Source organism: Leiobunum rupestre, chromosome 4 (genome assembly GCF_980474605.1).
Source record: "Leiobunum rupestre chromosome 4, qqLeiRupe1.1.hap1, whole genome shotgun sequence".
NCBI classification, from domain to species: Eukaryota; Metazoa; Arthropoda; class Arachnida; order Opiliones; family Sclerosomatidae; genus Leiobunum; species Leiobunum rupestre.
Genome location: NC_143387.1, coordinates 39,092,225 through 39,112,304, shown reverse-complemented (window position 1 = coordinate 39,112,304; position 20,080 = coordinate 39,092,225). Strand labels below are relative to the sequence as shown.

At 36.4% G+C, this 20,080-nt stretch overlaps 3 protein-coding genes across 3 annotated transcripts; all 3 read left to right on the top strand.

Annotated features, from left to right (window-relative positions):
* The first annotated feature begins 935 nt into the window (after window positions 1–935).
* On the top strand, window positions 936–2,081 carry LOC149947716 (uncharacterized). The gene is made up of 3 exons (XM_090170948.1): window positions 936–1,148; window positions 1,221–1,409; window positions 2,046–2,081. Exons 1-3 carry the CDS (start codon window positions 936–938, stop codon window positions 2,079–2,081), a joined length of 438 nt encoding a protein of 145 aa, XP_090027074.1.
* A 12,749-nt stretch (window positions 2,082–14,830) lies between these two features.
* Window positions 14,831–16,746, top strand: LOC149947715 (uncharacterized). The gene is made up of 2 exons (XM_090170947.1): window positions 14,831–15,149; window positions 15,968–16,746. The coding sequence occupies exons 1-2, from the start codon at window positions 14,831–14,833 to the stop codon at window positions 16,744–16,746; spliced, it is 1,098 nt and encodes a 365-aa protein (XP_090027073.1).
* Window positions 16,747–18,050: 1,304 nt separating this feature from the next.
* LOC149947714 (uncharacterized protein F54H12.2-like) lies at window positions 18,051–18,857 on the top strand. The gene has a single exon (XM_090170946.1). It carries the CDS (start codon window positions 18,051–18,053, stop codon window positions 18,855–18,857), a length of 807 nt encoding a protein of 268 aa, XP_090027072.1.
* Window positions 18,858–20,080: the final 1,223 nt, after the last annotated feature.

Here is a 20,080-nt window from a genome sequence, read left to right as displayed (position 1 = left end):
CAAGCGGTGAAAAGGGGGAAGCTCATCGGGGGACAATGGAGTTTTTGTGCGGGCCTAATAGGTTCAGAGGGCTCTGATCGATTATTGAGTAGTCTCTGATCGTAGATTGTTAAAATGGCGGCGTAGTTACACTCGACGTTTGTTTTAACAGTTTTTTCGACTGTTTCCATTACAAATTTTTGTCGTACGATAAAGATAATTTATTTATTTTATTCTTTTATACTTGCACTTTACTTGGAATAAGATTCTAGGGTGAAATTCGATTTCTATCGTTTCCCCCCCCCCCCCAAGGTATTTTCCTTAAGCCTAGGCAAATATTGCATGAACTATAGGGTTATTTAAGCTTGGATTAATAATAGGACTACTATTATTATAAAACCCTTTTTGTCTTATTAAAAATTGCAAACTTAGATTTTTTTAAACTTAAATATTAAAAGATCTTAAGCCAAAAACAGTTAAGTCTAAGGTATTTTGCAATGTTGCAGAATGGTTAAAGTATGCTGTGTGGTAGGATGTCATAGCGACACCAGGGAACAGTCCACAAAATCATTATTTCTTTCAGTTTCCAACTGATGAAGATGTTAGAATGAAATGGGCAGAAGCGTGATACAACAACTGGGGGCCTATTCTGTAAATATTCGAAATCTCAAGATCGAAGTCTATTCGATGACGATTACGAATTTTTCCAGTTCGATCGAGATCAAAAATTTAAGATTTACGTATTCTGTAAAGAGTTTCGATATGAGCGTCATCGACCTTCGATTCCTAGCAAAAATTTTAAAAGCTTTCGAACTTCCGGTTCGATTGAACCAATGAGAATTGTTTCATTTTGAAGCAGACGATGGGATGTTATTTATTTAGACGCGTTTTTCAAGGGGACGTTTTAATTTTGGTTGAACGGGTTAAATCTAATTTGAAATTTTTGACGTGAAAATATGGCTGTCAATAATGCGCGTCGGCAATCGAGAGTTTCGCTAAATCAACAAGAAACAATCTTAGAATTTATAGAACAAAATAGAAATTTCATAACCAAAAAATTCAGCGCTAGTTTTACAAGTAGAAACCTTGATGAAATGTGGGAACATTTGACCCAATTGCTCAATTGCGATGGAACAGGGTCAACTAAAACTAAAGATAAATGGAAAAAAGTAAATTAAAGCTTATTTCGTAATATTTGTTCATTTCCGATAACGCAACTTTTTGAATTAAATTTATTCAAGTTTCTAGCCGATTGGAAGAGTAATACAAAAGCAAAAGCAGCACTCGCAAAACGAGAAATGAGTAAGACTGGTGGTGGTGCAAACACCAGCGAGTCGTTATCCTCATTAGAAGAGAGACTTTTGGCTGCTTTTGGTGAAGAACTAGTAGGTGGTGTAAGAGGCTCCAATGAATTTGGAATTCCTACTACTGTAAGTATTGTAGTCCTCGGTTTTTTATCCTTAATTATCTAATTAAAAGCAACTAGTGGCATGTAGAAAACTACGTGGCAAATTTGACCCAACTGCACCGGAACTCTTAGTTCATGCATTGCCACTGTAGATTAGCACCATAGGTCGACTAATTTGAACTAAATCATGACGGTTATCCCTTTTTCCCCCCTAAAAACCATATTTGTTGCACTGTAACTATTAATTTCTAGTAAAATTTTATAAATGTTCCTTATCTAAATTTTCTGAGGATTTTTTTATCTTTTTTTTTCGCATAATACTTAAATTGTAGTGGTTGTCAATAGCATTTCTCATCAAACCCCTATAATAAGCATAGAATAAACTGAAATTTTGCCCCCTAGTAGATTCCTGTTTCGTAATTTTGACTGTCGAATAATGAAATCTAGTAAATGCTAATTTTGAAAATTTATTAGTAGTAATATAAAGTGTAAATGTAAATTTTATACTTCATGTAAAAATTGTAAGGGTAATCCTTATAATACACAAAATGGTATTAATGTTATTTTTATAACTAAAATTTTTTATTTTTAATCATGACATTTTCACCTTTGTTATTTTTAATCATGACATTTTCACCTTTGTTATTTCGCTTTGCAGAATGTAGTTGAGGTTTTAGCCAGTAAACCAACATGAAAACATAATGTAAAAGACTAAAAGGTTAATAGTGTTGTTAATTAATGTAATTATACATCAATTGAATAACCACTCATTGAGAACACTCATTATCAATTTGAAGATCAGTTTGAATTTCACTCCTACCACCATTTTTTAAATACAATTGGAATTTTTCAATATGTTATTTAAGGTTCCAGTTCCTAATAGTTGTGCATTATAATTAATGTATTTCTGTAATTGTTCTTGGTAAGTGACTCTGGGACATTTTATTAATGTAGTTTGGTGTAATGCATATGGAATTATTCATAATAATTTTTATCTCGACTGTGTTGGCTGACATTGACATTCGAGAATTAATATACTCATGCTACATACAGCCTAAATATACTTTATTTTAACCCTTCGCATAGCACTATATTAAAGAGTTTTGTTTTGAGTTTGAGTAATAGGTATAAGCAGTATTACTTAACTTTTTTCCTGTTATAGTTTTATATTCTAACATAATTCTTGTTCAGAGTTTTTTTTATGTTACAATAAATTTTCCAATAAAGTTTTCCAGGATATCTATAATGCTTTATTTGAAAAAAATGCAAGACATGGAATTAAAAAAAAAAACAAATGTAGTTTAGTTATGGAAAAACTAGAAACGTTTTTTACAATATTCCAGATTTATGAAGGAAAAATTGTGGTGGTACTATGGAAAAATATAAGAATTATCTGCCTCAAAGGCATTTTTGCCGAAGTACTGCTGGTTTTCTATCATTAAAAATTATTCATTGATATCATTTTTTATTTTAAAATATAGACATGCTACTTCATATCAAAAATGATTTGTTTCTGGCTTTGGTCCTTAAGTTGTTCAAATTAACTAATTATTAGTTGTGAAGGAGCATGTCTTCATTTTATATGCCAATATTTAAAAACAAACCTATCAGGTAAATAATGCTTTACTTATAACTAAAAAGTAAGTTTGGTATGCATATTTGATCAAAGAAAATTAATTAATTTGAAAATCTTTGCCTAGCTATTTGATTTCTGATATTATGACCTGGCAAATTCCACATTCTGTTGTTGTCTGTACCTACAGGCCTTTCAGCTGGTCCCCAGATATTATCATCAATGAGGAAACGGTCTAGTAGCTCAAGTATATTGAAATCTTCTGGTACATTTCGCAACCTACAAATGTTGTGCAGCACAATACAAGAGTATATAATCTTTGTTGCTTTTAGGGGCTTATAGTGCAAAACTCTATCCTTTAACAAACAACGAAAGCGTTGTTTTAAAACACCATTGCATCTTTCAATAACACTTCGGGCTGAACACTGATAATGTGTATAGCGACCTTCTGGTGAAATTGCAGGAGCACCTTCGATGGGAGTCATAAGCCAAGGGAGTTGAGGGTATCCTCCATCACCTAAATAGAATTTTTTTGCAAATGTGGTATACTAACCCCAAACCAACCAATTAGTCTTAATAACAAAAATTAAGCCAATTAAATAAATTTGCAAACAATGTAAAAATTTAAAATAATACCAAACTGATCAATATAAAGTTTATCATTTTAATATAGTTGTAGGTGACTTCTCCAGAATTATATAATATATATCTTATAAGCAAAGTATGATATACTATATTCTTCTGGTTTAACTTATCTTACTGACTAAAATAATATAACAAAAGATATATTACCAAAATAGACCTATGATATTACCAATTAGCCATGAACCTTTTAGTGAACCATCCCTGTAAGCTTGTTCTAAATATTCCGATACGTAGGATGATTTAAAAATAAAAGAATCATGGGTCGATCCTGGAAACTGTGCATTAGCCTGAAGAATTACTAAATCGTAATCACAAATCTAGTAGATAATATTTTTTTTTAAATTAGTCACCTATTATGAGATTAGAGAGATTAAGCCTGTACATTGAAAATGTGTAATGAAAATAGACGGGTGGTATTAAATTTCTTGACAGTTTGTTTTTAAGATGACGTTAATTTCAAAGAAATTAAATTAGGTTTATGGTGGATCAACGCATGCCGCATTTCTGCCACCAGGTATTACAAACGCTAAGAGTGTTTGGCGCTAGTTACCTTAAGAACAAGTAGTAGCGCATGTTAGATTAATATAATCTAGTAAAATTATCCTGCTCTAATTTTTCCAATTTGTTTAAATAAACCAAAAGCAAACATTAAAATTAGTATGAACATAATGCAATACCAGTTGAACATTCAATGAGTGGTAACCCTTCCTATTAACATAGAGATGCTCATTTTCATTAGATGATGGTGGGACAATCGCTACATGGGTACAGTCAATTGCCCCTATTATACCAGCTAATTTGGTTTTTTGAACAAATCTATATAATTATGAGCGCATTGTATCAAAATTCTTTCTTATTCACTTGTCCCTTTAACAGTGCTTAAAAAATGTTACTCAATGTTTTGTTTGAGTAATGAGCACTATCAGAGGCATGTTAGATGTTTGTGCAAAATACACTTTTATATTACTCAGTTTGGCATACCTGATTTTAACAGCATTTTGGGCTGCTTCTGTCATTGGAAATTGAATCCAATGAGGAGCCAAGTACGTAACTATAGCATTTGATACTTCATTTAAACAGCGGCTAACAGTAGGTTGACTCACAGCCATATGTAGATTTTGTCCTACGGACAATTGATAGGAGCCACAGGCAAAAAATCGCAATGATATAAGCACCTATTTTTTGTATCGCCGTAAAAATGATATTAATAATGAGTTTGCACACTGCATAAAACCTTGAAAACCTGACCCAACGCAGAAACAATATTTGAGTACCTTAGTTTTCAAGTCTTAAGTTTGCCACAATGGGATCTAATGCACTTCGGTATAAAATTCTTACCTTAGAGTCGACAGGTATAGCAGTACTTCGTTGACCAGACAATGTCTCGCTTAATTGTTCACAAAGTTCAATAACAATTTTCTTTTCAAGGCGAAACATTCGACGAAAATTAACATCCGACAATTCAAAAGCTTTGGATCTATCCCTTATAACCCTTTCCTTCCTTAATACTCGCCTTTCATCAAGTTCTTGGGCAATTGCTAACACTTCAAGTCTTAGTCAATTTCCCGCCATGTTTTCAAATTCTAGTTTCCAAAAACAAGCAGACGATATTTTATTTATTTTACTCGATCTCGACACCTCACACCATGTCGAGATCGCTTTCGACAACTCATTGGGATTTCGAACGTATTTCTCGATCGAAATCTTTACAGAATTCCATTTTCTAAGTTTTCGAATTTCGAAATCGAAATCTCGCCAGTTTTCGATCGAAAACTGGATTTCGAATGCTTACAAAATAGGCCACCTGGTGTTTTGCACAATACATATTTTATTAAAAAGCTATTGTGGTAGAGAGATATTTAAAAAAAATTGAGAAATCAGAATTTAAGTTTCGATTGTTTTTTATTTTCAAATATTGTGATACTATGTACAAAATGAAGCAAAATAAAATATTTAGTTTTCCAAATGTATATTTACTTTTATAATAACTTTACAGAGGTGCACTATTACAACGAAAAATTCCTCCATAGGAGTTAGTTATCTTGTTGGACCACGTTTAACATTCGCTATCTCATCAAGCACTTCTTTAGTTTTACCCTCCTGGCCAATGTATGATACGGAGGCTGCCTCGGGCAACAAAAATTGGTAGAAAGCACAAAATTGTTCATAGGATGGAAATCCAGTATAAAATGTAATTGTTTTATCGCTGCATAGAAATTTATTTTAAGTCAATTTCCCCTTTTTGCCTCAGTTTGAAAAACAAATTGGTACTTTAAGTTGCCAGTGATATAGTACTATAATAGTCAGATCCAATACATATTGGGAATCAATAATTGGTTCTTCAGCTTGTGGGATGGGATTTTCCAAGTCCTTGATAGAAATGTTTCCTGATCATCACTACTGTTCCATGGTTTCATGGACTAATTAATTAGACCATGATGGTTTTATAGTGGCTTTAATAATTCTATTTAATGCATTATATTCCCAGGCTTAGGCGAAATATCTCGGGGGAAAAAACGATAGAAATCAAATTTTACTCTAGAATTTTTTCCAAGTAAAGTGCAAGTATAAAAGAATAAAATAAATAACTTATCTTTATCGTACGACAAACATTCGTAATGGAAACAGTCGAAAAAACTGTCAAAACAAACGACGAGTGTAACTACGCCGCCATTTTAACAATCTACGATCAGAGACTACTCAATAATCGGTCAGAGCCCTCTGAACCTAATAGGCCCGCACAAAAACTCCATTGTCCCCCGATGAGCTTCCCCCTTTTCACCGCTTGGTGTAAATAGGAATATGGTCGATTCACAACACCCTTTCGGAAGCATTCCCTGCTCGATCGTCCACGCCTATCCGGTCGGATCCTCCTACAATTCCTGCCTTCCCTCCGACCGGTGCTGCCTCTACAGTCAAAACCTGCTCAACTACTCGGTCAGGTCGTTACATTACCCCTCCATTGCGCTATCAGTGACAAGGTTTTATGAAGATGAGAGAGAAGAGACGAAGAGACTTTTCTGGTTTTAACTGTAACAACTATCACTTGTAAACTTAAACTTAAACAAAAGAGAAAATTGCACTTGTTATCTGTAACAACTATTACTTGTAAACTTAAACAATAGAAAACATTACCTGGCTAACTATAATGACTATTAATAGAGATCTCCTTGTTAACTGTAACTAAAACTTTAAACTTAAACAATAGACTAGAAAATGTATTTTGCCTTAACAATTGCGAAAGGAAAAGATGTTATATGTTATTCTCCCTAGAGGGCGCTACAGTATAGGGACTGGGGAGTAGGTGCATGAGAGAAAGTGAGCTCACTTACTGAAACGTGCTACAAGCTACAGGTCATTCTAAACAATAAAGTAATATTTTATCTAAAGTCATCGCTGTTAATTTCTCAAATATAACATGGCCCACGAGAAATCTCCGTGATTCGGATTTTCTAATACATCTAATGAATCTTGAGTTAAATACGATTTGCCCTGTAAGTTGATAGCGTTCCTAATATCAGATTCAAAAAGGACAATTTTGTCCATGGACTTAAGGTCTTCAACGTTTTCCGCCGTTATCTCCACTATTCGTTCTAAATTTAACCCAACAGTGCTAATCATATCTAAGACGACTTTTTTCCTATTTTCGTTCCGGTTCATAATAAGCAACTCTATTGGTTTAATACAATCCTTCTCTGGATAACAGGGTTCAACTGTTTCATCATTCTCAACATGCTGGGCGCTCTCGTTTTCTGGACGACTAGCGTGTTAGACTGTTTTCACGTTATTGTCAATATCATTCGTGATCAGCATCGTGTGATGGAGCCAATTTCTTCCCTTTTCGCTATCCATTGTGTCCACTGCAATTTTTCCACTTACCGGCGTTATACCTTGAATTTTATCTTCCATCAAAACGCACACTTCGTTTTCGTTAGAAAAATTACTTTATCCCTTAACTTCGATGGGTTCCAAGATTTTAATAACATCGTTTAGGCCTACTACTTCGTATAACAGTTCGGATGATGTTTTGTCATCATTTAGTGTCGGTTCTTCTACTTTTTCAAAAGTTACTCTTCTGTTAACCTTTCCTTTTTTGCGGGTACTTAAAGTGCGTGTTGTATCAGAAATTTCAGCAGTTTTCCTCTTTCTTCTTGTAGAAAGATTTAGGAAAAACCCCTATACCATGTATATTGTAGAACCCTTTTTGTTTTTTACTTTTATCCGATGAATAAAATCGTGATCTCTCTGTAATAAAAATATCCTCAAAAATTGTAACTCCTAATGGTAATTTTACTTATATATGTTTTAAATGTTTGTTAGTTGTAATTTCACTTTAACTTTTTGTGTTATCCCTTATTTTGTATATCAACGCTAGCTGCTCGTTTTCTATAATATTGTATGTATCCATTGTAAGGCGCTCCCACGGTAAACCATTGCTTTCCGCCAACCTAAGACTAGCGGATGGATATAATGATTGACATGTTTGGGGGGTCTCATGAAGGGGTCCACTGCGGCCGCTTTTTCAAAACTCTTCTAATAGAAAAGACACAGGTATGAACTGTCCAATGGCCTTTCGACATTGGGCTTCCTCTGCGATTCTTGGGGACGATTTTTCTCAAAGAAGGGATTTTTGTGGAATTATCGCCTTTTCTCCGCCATTTTTGGCACAACCACTTTTGTCGCTCGAGAGAAATAACTGTTTTTTGGCGAGCTCATCCCTAGCCGACTTGGGAACCGCGCCTTAGAGGATAAAATAGCCGCTTCTTTACCGTATATTGTACTTATTCTTACAAGGAGACATCCCGAAGTGTAACTCACCGATTTTGTTCAAACTCGGGGGATTAGTAGACCTTCATTTATCATGAAAAATCCTAAAGGGAATTTATTTAATGGGCAACCGTTTTGCCATGGCAACGAAAAATGTTTTTGACAACACAAAATATTAAACATTCCCATTGAAAATAACATGGGATTTTGACTTCAAATTGATCAAAAGTTGATCAGTTTTGATGTTTTTTTGCAAATTTTTAACTATTTTTTCTATTTTTGGCATTTTAGAAATTTTGAAATTTGTTAAAATTTTTCACAGGGGGGGGGGGGGGGCTAGGAATCGGTCAGAGAATAGCCTCCCAGAACTCGGATATTTTCTTTTAGCACGTTCTTCGCTTCGATCTGCCATTTCAGAAAGAGCATAATGGGGCTTAGTTAACGGAGTCGTTTCTTTTTCGCTCAAATACAATTTAACCGCCAACATATGGAAACATGAAGCCCAAGGATGATCTGATCGATATTTACAAGAACATACGTCAGCATCCGGTATCACTAAAGATTGTTTTTCGGGAATCCATTCAAATGGGTTGGTAACAATATAACCTTCTCTTTGGGGGTCATTGGAAGGCTGAACGCAATCATTCTGAACGCAATAAGAAGCCATAGATTCCTTAACGTATTGAATGGATTGATCGCATTTTTTAATCGGTTTAACTTTGGGAATTCCATTACAAACGCTTTGAACAATTTCGTTAGCTAGTCCAACATTAAGTTTGGGGATTTTTATCTTTAGAGTTTCGCTATAAGCTGATAGGTCGTAGGCAATATTAAACTCTTTCAAAGACTCGATTTGAAGTAGATAACTACTTAATATGACGCTGCATAAATCATCCGATGCGAAGTTCCCGCTATCAAAATAACTTTGAAATTGTTCGACGAATGTCCTCGATGGAATTTTGTTGTTCAGCGCCGAAAACGTTTTAGTTCTTGATTTAGTCGATCCATTTTACGTCGACGTAAGCTGAAAAATCCTTTGAGCAGCAATCTTTAAAGATAGTAAAATGTACACCGAAGTTACTTTGGGAGTCCATAGTTATGGCGTCGATTAAATAACGTGAAGAATTTCTTTCGTGATATTAGGCGATTTGGTCGTAGGGGAGAGCTAATTTAAGATTCCTACCGGACTGAAACAGTAGGAACCCTTGCTGGACGAAGTTAATGTAAAAAAAACAACATTTTTTGGTAACCGAACAACTTTATTATTTCTGAAGGAAATGACGATCTGCTTTGGCAGAATTACAGCTAATTACTTCGAGTTCGAAAGCTTATTCGATTCTGACTGCTTTCCTATTTCTACAGGGCTTTTACCCTTCAGAAAAGGCCCCTCCTTTCAACGGGAGGGGGGATAAGTGTGGCCGGGCAATGCCTGGAAAATTTGGACAGGCGAGAAGCTGACCACGTACCCCTACTCCCACGACTTCTAGGATGGGCAGCGGAATTATCTTTGGGTTTTTTCCACATACTCTCGTACACACAATACATTGAAAACACGGCTTACAATGAACGACCTTCAGAGAGGATTTCCTCTCCGAAGTAAAAGTTATTTTCTTGACAAAAATACATTGAATATTTTTAGACCTATTTACAACAATCGAAATATTATATACAACACTATTATTTTACAAAGGTTAATACACTTAAATTTTACAGTCATACAATACAAAATTTATACTAATTAATTTAATTATTTCACTTACAATCTAAAAACGCGTAATTAACTATTTTAAATTTTAACACTCCCCCTGATAATATGATAATATTAACCGGTATACATTACGCGTCTAATTGTCGTTGATTTAGAAATTGCACAAGTGCTGAATTGCTCGTCTGATACAACTTCCGGTTTTAGTTTTTATTACGCACGACCTTATTTTATTGTCGCGACGGAGAACAACTTGCACAACTCCTAAATTCCACATATGACGCGGTACATTATCTTCGCGAATTATCACAACATCACCAACTTTGAATAAAGTTTCTTTTTCAGTGTTTTTCGCGTGGTGGGCTGACCTGAGCTCCAACAGATACTCATGACGCCATCCTTTCCAGATTCTCTCCATTAAATGTTCTCGATATTTTAACCGCTTGGTTAATTCTAGGCGATTTTTCGGCACTTTTTGATTACTAAAACTAACTGGGGGTAGAGACATTAACCTTCGACCAACCAAAAATTCAGCCGGAGTCAATGGTCTCGGTTCATTTATATCATTGTAAGAATGTTATGGGACGTGAATTGATTAACGCTTCTGTTTCTAATAAAATGGTTTCTAATTCAGGGTAAATTAAAGAGGTTCGACCAAGACATACTTTAAGAGACGACTTGACGGAACGCACGAGGCGCTCCCACCAACCCCCGTACCAAGCAGCTCTTTCAACAATGAATTTCCACTTTATTTCGTGGTTACAAAAATATTCTTTAAATTTGATATGGTCAAGTTTTTGCCAAATGACTTTTAGACCTGTTTTTGCCTTTTTAAACGTTTTCGCGTTGTCGGTATAAACCACCGACGGCACCCCCTCCTAGCTATTAATCTCCTAAAAGCCATGAGAAAGTCTTCCGTACTAAGCGAGGGTACCAGCTCTAAGTGGACCGCGCGAGTTACAGGTGGCTAAGCAAATGTAGACCTTTTGCTCCCCCCTTTCAGTTTTTGCTAACATGGGCCCTGCAAAATCAACTCCGAGAATTGGCAAGGGGGCAGTCGGTACCTCACCCAACTTCGCTTTGAGTCTTTTACAGGTAATGCAGTCTTTTATGATGGTTCTAGCCAACTGCCTGACCGAAGGAACCCAGTAACGTTCCCTCATCTGGGCTACGGTATCATTGATACCGGAATGAAAAACACGGTTGTGACTTCTAATTAAAAGTAGTTTCGTCAATCTTTGGGTTTTTGGTAAAATCATAGGAAATTTTTCTGCGTACGATAGGGACGACTCTTCAAGACGACCCCCTGCGCAGATGATGCCACTTTCGTTCAAGATTGGTCTTAACGAAACTATACTTGCCTCCTCATTACTTATCGATCTAATTTCCGGCCCAAATTCCTGACCTTGAATGGATTTTACCCATATTTTTTCCGCTCTAACTATCTCCTCCGCTTCTATTTGCTCGGTTTTTTTAATTCCCCCTCTCTTAGCATTGTTTGCAAATCGAAATAAATAGGCGGTGATACGTAAGGCCTTGTTTAAACTGCTAAATGTGTTTAAATCTATTAATTTTTGAACACCTGTCTTTGGAGTTACTTGAATTGCGCATGTAATTTTACGCCGCTCTAATTCTACGGAATCTAAATCTACATCTGTGGGACCGTTCTTCGGCCAATTACTTTTTTTTTGTTTTAGCCAGGCGGGACCCTCCCAATATAATCCCTTGTTCTCTAACTCCTTAGCCTTTAATCCCCTAGATGGCAGGTCCGCTGGATTACAAATACCTGGACAGTGATACCAGTTTTCTTTTTTAGATCGACTTTGTATCTCTGAAACGCGGTTAGAGACAAACGGATTCCACTGCTTAGTACTACCTGAAATCCAAGCTAGAGCTGAAGAGTCTGACCAATAAAATATTTCTTTTAATTTTTCTTTAAACACGTCCTTGACATTATTTGTGAGCCTAGCACCAAAGAGACAACCCATAAGCTCTAACCTAGGCAACGTGAGATCTTTCAGGGGGGCAACTCTTGATTTAGCGGTAACTCAGGCCACGCCTACTTGATTGTTAATGGTTTCGTACCTAATATAAACTATCGTAGCATATGCTTTTAAGCTAGAATCGCAAAAACAGTGAATTTGTATTTCTCTGATTTCTTAATTAATCTGATAAAAATAGTTCCTCGGAATTTTGATATTTTGAACCATGGATAATTCATCTACCCAATTTTGGAATAATTGTTTGGTTTCTCGGCAAAGTTCCTTGTCCCCAATCTTCTTTCGACTCCCACAATAATTAATTGTAAGAGTAATTTTGCCCTAATAGTGAACGGACACAATAGCCCAGGGGGTGAAAAATTTTCGCAACGAAACTGAGCACCTGTCGTTTGGTAGCCTTCACATTCTTACCCACCTCGATTAACCTTGACTCTATTATGTTCGTTTCTTGTTCAAAATAAGCTATCTCGTTTTCTGAATCGTGGATCGTCCATAAATTTCGTAACTCTTTGGAGTTTGAACCCCACTTTCGGAATTTCATCCCAGCCCCTCTCATAATTTAGCCGCGCCCAACGAAAACTCAAAACCTTCCTTTTCATTTTTGCGCCACTGGTTAAATCGTCGACATAGATGTCATTGTTTATTTTTTCCCGAATTGGTTCGGAAATTTCCTTAGATTGCTGAGCATGGTATTTGATGACGCAAGCTAAGAGAAACGGGAGTAGTAGAAATTTGCCAATTCAAGAACAAAAGAGGCTGGGAGGCTACGTGAGGCTGGGTAGCTGGTAAAGTCTGTGTGAGGCTGGGAGTCTAAGATACAGGTAAAGTGTGCGAGGTTGTGAAGCTGCGGGAGGTTAAGAGCCAGGTAAAGGCTGCGTGAGGCTGGGAGGATGGTAAAGTATAAGTAGCGGGATATATCCGAGAGAAAAATCATTCGAGCTCAAAAATACTTCATTAAGGAGAAAAGTACTAAACGTAACGAAGAAAATAAGTACTATAATGTAAGTATTTTTTTTATCTAAGTGATTATTTTCAATGCTATGTTCCTAACATAGAAATTTTCTTAGCATGTCTGCCCAAGTTTTGTTTGCTCTTTCGTCGAAGAAATTCATCGAAGTTACACCTTCGCTCGATGTACGACTAGGCCTTCGTGATAGTGCTACGGGCATTACTCTACATGAATCCAACTTTCACGAACTTTACCGAAAGAAGGAAGAAATTCTCAGCTTCTTCGAGAACGCAAACTCTCCTGGCACTTCTTGGTTCTTCACCGGCTCTGAGACGCAACGTATTGAGCTGTGTACGTTTCAGGACCGCAAACTATTAGACATTAGAGAAGTGCGCCCTGGTTACGGAGAATTGTATGGCAAGTTATTACCGACCCGAAAAGGTTTATCCGTCGCATAATCCCTAACCAAGGTGTTAATGAACAACTATACCGACGTTACAACGTATTTAAATTAAGCAAGGCGAGTGTATACCATGTTACAAGACGAAATTATTGGACAGTTAACCGACGGTATTCGTAAATGTTGCTACGGGTGTGAAATTTCACATCCGTCACAGACGCAACACAACTGTCTTGAAGACTGGAAAATGCGTGTTACCATGAACTTCGATACTGTGATAAAAAATTTAGATTATGTTAAAATTTATAAAATTTTCACTTTAAAAACATTTTTAAGTGACGAGTTTTGTAAATGTTTGGTAGCACGTATTGTTTGTAACGCCAAACAACATTTGTATATAAATGCCCCGTGATTTGAATAAAATGTGTCATTCTAAAAATGGAATTCAGCTTGCAACATCCTTTCAATGGTCTTGTAGCGGGTGCAACTCAGTCAGGAAAATCATTCTTCATTGCTAGTCTTATCAAATACAAAGGTATTTCACCACCACCTGAGAGAATAATTTGGTGTTATACAGAATACCACCCGAAACTGTTTAATTCAGTGTTAAATCATACACCATCAGTCGAGTTTCACGAAGGGTTACTGGATGTGAAAATTTTAGACCCCGACGTCAAGAATTTTGTTATTCTAGATGATTTACTATGCGAGATATCTAACAACAAGGATATTTCTAATTTGTTTATACGAGGGTCTCATCATAAAAATACGTCAGTCTTCGTACTCATGCAAAATTTATATTATCCGGAGAAGGAAATAAGAACATAAAATTTAAATGCGCATTATTTGATTATTTTCAAAACACCACGTGACAAATCGGTGATATTTCATTTGGCTCGACAGATTTCCCCCACGAACAGTAAATTCGTCATAGACGCATTCAATCAAGCTATTGCTAGAGACTTTGGGTATTTATGGGTAGATTTAAAACCAAAAACGTCAGACGATCACCGACTACGAACCGGACTTATACTAGGAGAGGAAGCTGCAGTTTTTGTACCGAAATGAAGAGAGTTCACAATCACAAAGATTTTTTAAAGTATCTCGCAAAGTGTAATACGTGTCAAAGGGCCGCAGCTATCAAATATGCAAATAATGACGCAATCAAGGCTATTGTAGAATGTTGTATAAATGTTCTACGTGGGAACGTGAAACTGTCAGACACCCAAAAGAAACGATTGAAGAGACACCGTCAAACTTGGCGGAAAATATCTAAACCCAATTCCCTTGCAAAACGAAAAAAGATTCTGATACAAAAAGGTGGTTTTCTTCCTTTACTGTTAGCACCTCTTCTATCTATTGTAAGCAGTGCTGCGGGCGCAGCTATAAGTAGAGCTATTAAAAATGGCTAGAAAGATGATTCTAGTTCCCGAGGAAGTTTATCGACGGCTGAATTCTCAACCGAAACTCGACGAAAACTTGGATGCTAAAACTGTTTTGAATAGCCAGAAACTCAATGATTCCCAAAAAATGGACTTGTATAACCACGTTCTGCAACAAAATATTAACAAAAGAACTAAAAAGAAGAAAATCGTTGAAAAACCGAAAAAGAAAGATTGGTACCCTGAAATTGCCATTGCGATTCCAGATTCTCATCTCAGACCCGTCATTGCGTTGTACAAGTGGATTGATAATAATACCAAGATTGAATGGACTTCTAACGGTGAACTTATATATAAAGGACAACCAGTCGCTGATTCTAATATAATGCACATTTTACACGAATCTGTTAAAGGACATAGAACCAAACCCAAATACAATACTGTCTGGATAGATAAGTTTTACGAAATGCTTAAAAATGAAAATGTACCCAAAACTCTCGTTAAAAATAAAATTCCTTTTACCACCGCTATTGATAATGAGGACAAAACAAATGAACCAGTTATACATGCCGTGAAACCTAATGATTCGGAGGATGATTTTTACATACCCCAAACTCCTGAATCTATACACGGAAACGGGTTATTGAATTGGATAAAATTGAAATAAATAATAAAAACTTATATTGCGTGCCATTTTCTTTCACTTACGATTTCGATTTCAACATGGAAGGATGTAACGATCCCACTCCCACTGGGCTGCTAACCTCTTTATCAGTTTCTTATTTAAAATCACCTAAAGTTGTTACGGCGTTTTTATTGATATTTATTATTATCGTTTTTGAATTATTTGATTTCGCGTACTGGTACCAAGAACGTAAACTGAACTGTACGATGAATGGATAAGCTTGAAGAAATATACTTTAGTGTAAAGGACCCCGGAAGTTATGGCGGAATACACGGTCTTTATCGAGCTGCCAGAGTAAAGGGGCTTAAAGTATCCATAAATGACGTTCAGGAATTTCTAAAACGACAGGATACGTATACTTTACACAAACCGATAAAACATATGGAATAGACGAACAATGGCAACTCGACCTGGCAGACCTGCAAGATATTAAACGACATAATAACGGTTTCAGATAACTATTATGTTGTATAGACGTATTCAGCAAATACGCTTTCGCTGTAGCTACCAAGGATAAGAAAGGAACGACAATACTTGAGGCTTTTAAATCGATCTTGGAATATTGTCGAAAACCAAAGATTGTTCAATCAGACCACGGGAACGAATTCATATGCAAAGAAGTACAACGAGAATTAAAACGTCGTGGTATCAAGTTTTTCGCTACTCATTCGGAGGTGAAAAGTAGCATCATAGAACGGTTTAATCGCACCTTGAAAAGTCGTATGTATCGTTATTTCACGCAAAACAATACACATAAATACATTGACGTATTACCAGATTTACTGGATGCTTATAACAACAACTATAATAATTCTATTAAATGCAAACCAGCTGAAGTGACGAGTGAAAATTCAAAAAAAGTGTGGCAAAATTTATACGGGAAAGTTAATTTTTCCCCTCCCGTTTCATTCCCCTTTGAAGTCGTGGATCTGGTTCGAATTAGCAAGGATAAAAAAACTTTCGAAAAGGGGTTTAAAGCGAACTTTACTGAAGAATTATTCAAAGTAGCGCAGTGCATCCCGAGAGACCCACCAGTATATAAACTCGAGGATTTGAAATCCGAACCCATTTCGGGTGTGTTCTACAAGGAGGAAATACAGAAAATCTGGAAAGACCTCGAAAACTGTTTATTTAAAATAGATAAAGTTCTAAGGAAGAGATCAAAACCAGACGGAACTAAAGAGCTACTAGTACGTTGGCGTAGTTACGGTCCAGATTTTGACTCTTGGGTGCAAGAAATCGTCACATTATGAGTTTCTATGTTAAGTTACCGTCCGACTCTTCTCTGCGTTATTTCAAAAACCATACTATAAGCAAGTTCAGAACGTATTTACCGGAACCAATTAAGCTAGAGGGTGCTTACGAAGTCGGTCTTGCCGAAATCAGTTATCCTAGGACTTGGAATAATGTTAAAGAAGAGTGTATTGTTAGAATTTGGAAAACTATATCCCATCCTGATTCTTTAGAAGAATCAAAGTCTAAAAAACCTAAGACAGAGGAAACACGCCGACACGGGAAATTTCAACGACGTAATGGATTTCGTTAATATAGTACTTCCACCAGGATATTACGGAGTTGAAGATTTATTGGAAATCATGACTACTGATGACGACGGAGAAAATATTAGCTCTCGATTCAAACTCTATTACAACAAACCAAACCGTCGTGTAATTTTTGAACTTTATGAAATGAACCAAATTTATTTCCCCCGTGTAATCGCCCTCATATTAGGCTTAACGAGAATACCCGACAAAGATGTTACCGTGGTTACCTCAATGACGGCTCCTTTTAGTTGCGATATGGACGCAGGTTTACACTCCCTGTTTATTTACTCGGACATTATACAAAGTCGATCGGTTGGTGACTCTGACGTGCCACTGTTACGAATTATAAGTATTCAAGGAAAAGACGGAGACACGGTAGAAACGTCCACATTATATGCCTATAGCGAGCAACAACTTTCAAACCATTGAAATTAATATTATGAACGAAATGGGTCAACCAGTACATTTTGAACGATGAAAGGTTCACGTCATTCTCCATTTCAGACCTCGAAGAACATGGACTCCACTATAAAACTAAGTTGGAAATCAACCACCGTTTCATTTACGTCAAGCGAGTCGAAGAAACAACATGTCTCCGCATAATTTAGACAGAGTTTCCGTGACCGATTATCAAAACTATTACTTAAATCAAATTGGACACGGATCGATTCCGGTATATCGAGGTGTAGCCGTTCAAAGAGGCTACGGTCTCGGAAGTATATTGGCTTCAGCGTTTCGATACTTAAAAAGAAGCATATCATTCCTTGGACGAAATTTTTTAAATGCTGGTGCTAAAGTTGCATCAGATGTCCCAAGCGGGTTTCCCTGAAAGAATCATTGAAAACGAGGGGGAAAGAAGCGGGGAAAGACGCTTTAAGAAAAGCAGCCAAACACGTTACGAAACTAACTGGGAACGGTAAAAGAAAACGCAAAGCAACAAAAATTATCAGTTCAGTACGAACCAGGAAGAAAAGTAGACGTTCATTGCTTCACTCCGATATATTCTCGTAATAATGTCGTTGCAACACCCAAGTTCGCAAAATAGCATCAGTTCAGAACTCGATTTATACCACGTACCGTATACTCAGACTGGTATAATCGGAAGTCAATGGGTTGAATATAATCCAACGTCGAACGTAAATGAAAATCAAGCAATTATCTTCAATATCGCTGGAAACTCAGAAACGTACATTGATTTGAAAAACACCTTACTGCAAGTTCAAGTGAAGATTGTGAAACCTGACGGAACTTTACCTAAAGCCGAAACTACTAGCGGAACAACAACAACGCCTGCAGATAAAGTCGCACCAGAAAACCTATTTTTGCATAGTCTATTTGGAGAAGTTCACGTATCACTGGGTGACAGATCAGTTACATCGTGCGCTCAACAGTACCCCCACAAGAGCATGATTCAAACACTTTTGACATTCGGTGGTCCCGCAAAAGAGAGTTTTTTAACAGCTTCACTGTTTTACAAAGATCAAGCTGGGAAATTCGACGGCTTTTTTGATAACGATGGTTTCAAGAAACGAGCTAAATTCGCGCAAGAGGGCGTTATAGATATGATTGGAGTTGTTCACGCGGACATTTGCCAACAAAACCGATTTCTCCCAAATTTGATTGACGTTAATTTCAAATTTATTAAAAGCCCCAACGAGTTTTGCATACATTCCGATGGAACAAAATGTAAAATCGTATTTAATCACGCATCGTTGTTCGTCAGAAAGGTGAAATTGACTCCAGAAATTGTGATATCTCACGCTAAAACCTTGGAATTGGCAACCATGAAATTTCCAATTACCAGAACCGAGTGTAATTAATTCTCTATATCGGCTGGTAACAATATATGTGCCAAAGACAATTTATTTAGCGGACAGTTACCTAATAAGGTAGTTATAGGATTCGTAGACCAAAATGCCTTTTTAGGGGACTATAAAATGTCACCTTTCAAGTTAAAATTTTTTTCGCTAAATTAAATCGCATTATACGTCGACGGGTCAAGTATACCACATAAGCCTTTAAACCCGAACTTTAAAGATAATTTGTACATGCGAGCCTACACCAACCTGTTTCTTCAAACTGGTCAGTGGAATATTGACGAAGGAAATTTCATTGGAAGAGACGAATTCGCTAATGGAAACGCTTTATTCGTGTTTGACCTGACGCCTGACCTAAACGGGAGCTCGACTCAAAGTTTTAACCTTATAAAAAACGGCAGTGTTCGATTGGAATTAATATTTAGAGAATCTTTGCCGACCACAGTTAGCGTTATTTATTATTCCGAGTATCAGTCGTTGGTAGAAATCGACAAAAACAGAGCCGTGTTGTTCGATCAAAGCGCATAATGAAAAAATACTCAACATGGATCCATATACCAAATATCTGTTCAGAGGCGTTTTCCCTGCGAATAAACTACCCAAGAATGTGAAAAGGTAACCATCACTATACATTGCGAACACGGATACGTCGGAAGGCGAAGGGATACACTGGTGTCTGATATATATATATCAAGAAAATTTCATTGTATATTCTTCGAGATTTTTGGAAACAGTCCGGATTTGTTTAAATTTAACTATTTTATAGAACGAAATAGCTTAACTGTAACGTTCAATTCCGTTCAATTACAAGGTGAATCTAGTAAAACTTGTGGTGGATACTGTATATACTTTGCTATTAACATGTGTCGGGGAATAAAATTAATTCAAATATTAAAAAGATTTTCTAAAAATAAAAATGTAAATGATCGTAAGATTGAAGATTTCATGTATAAGAGTTACTCAATAAATTTGTTATGAAAAAAAATATTTTATTAACCATTTATTTTATAATGCCCATGGGCGAGTGTGCTTACGGCATCATTTAGAATGTCATCGCATGGATTTAAACACAATTTGTTCTGTCGTATTGTCGACAGTTCGTGTTTGTTACTGACAATTCTTGTCATTTCCGCGATTGTTACGGCGCGGTTAAACAAACAGTCGCGGTATTCGGCGTGGCGTACGCCCTTTTGCACTACACGACGGCACACTCCTTTACACGTCTT

What these genes read in the sequence shown, in the direction of transcription:
- LOC149947716 (XM_090170948.1), top strand. Translation starts at nt 936, where the DNA reads ATGGCTGTCAATAATGCGCGTCGGCAATCGAGAGTTTCGCTAAATCAA. An exon ending in CTAAAGATAAATGGAAAAAA is followed by an intron (nt 1,149 to 1,220) that starts GTAAATTAAAGC and finishes AATTTATTCAAG; the next exon opens with TTTCTAGCCGATTGGAAGAG. An exon ending in AATTTGGAATTCCTACTACT is followed by an intron (nt 1,410 to 2,045) that starts GTAAGTATTGTA and finishes TTCGCTTTGCAG; the next exon opens with AATGTAGTTGAGGTTTTAGC.
- LOC149947715 (XM_090170947.1), top strand. Translation starts at nt 14,831, where the DNA reads ATGGCTAGAAAGATGATTCTAGTTCCCGAGGAAGTTTATCGACGGCTG. An exon ending in GATTGAATGGACTTCTAACG is followed by an intron (nt 15,150 to 15,967) that starts GTGAACTTATAT and finishes TATGTTGTATAG; the next exon opens with ACGTATTCAGCAAATACGCT.
- LOC149947714 (XM_090170946.1), top strand. Translation starts at nt 18,051, where the DNA reads ATGTCGTTGCAACACCCAAGTTCGCAAAATAGCATCAGTTCAGAACTC.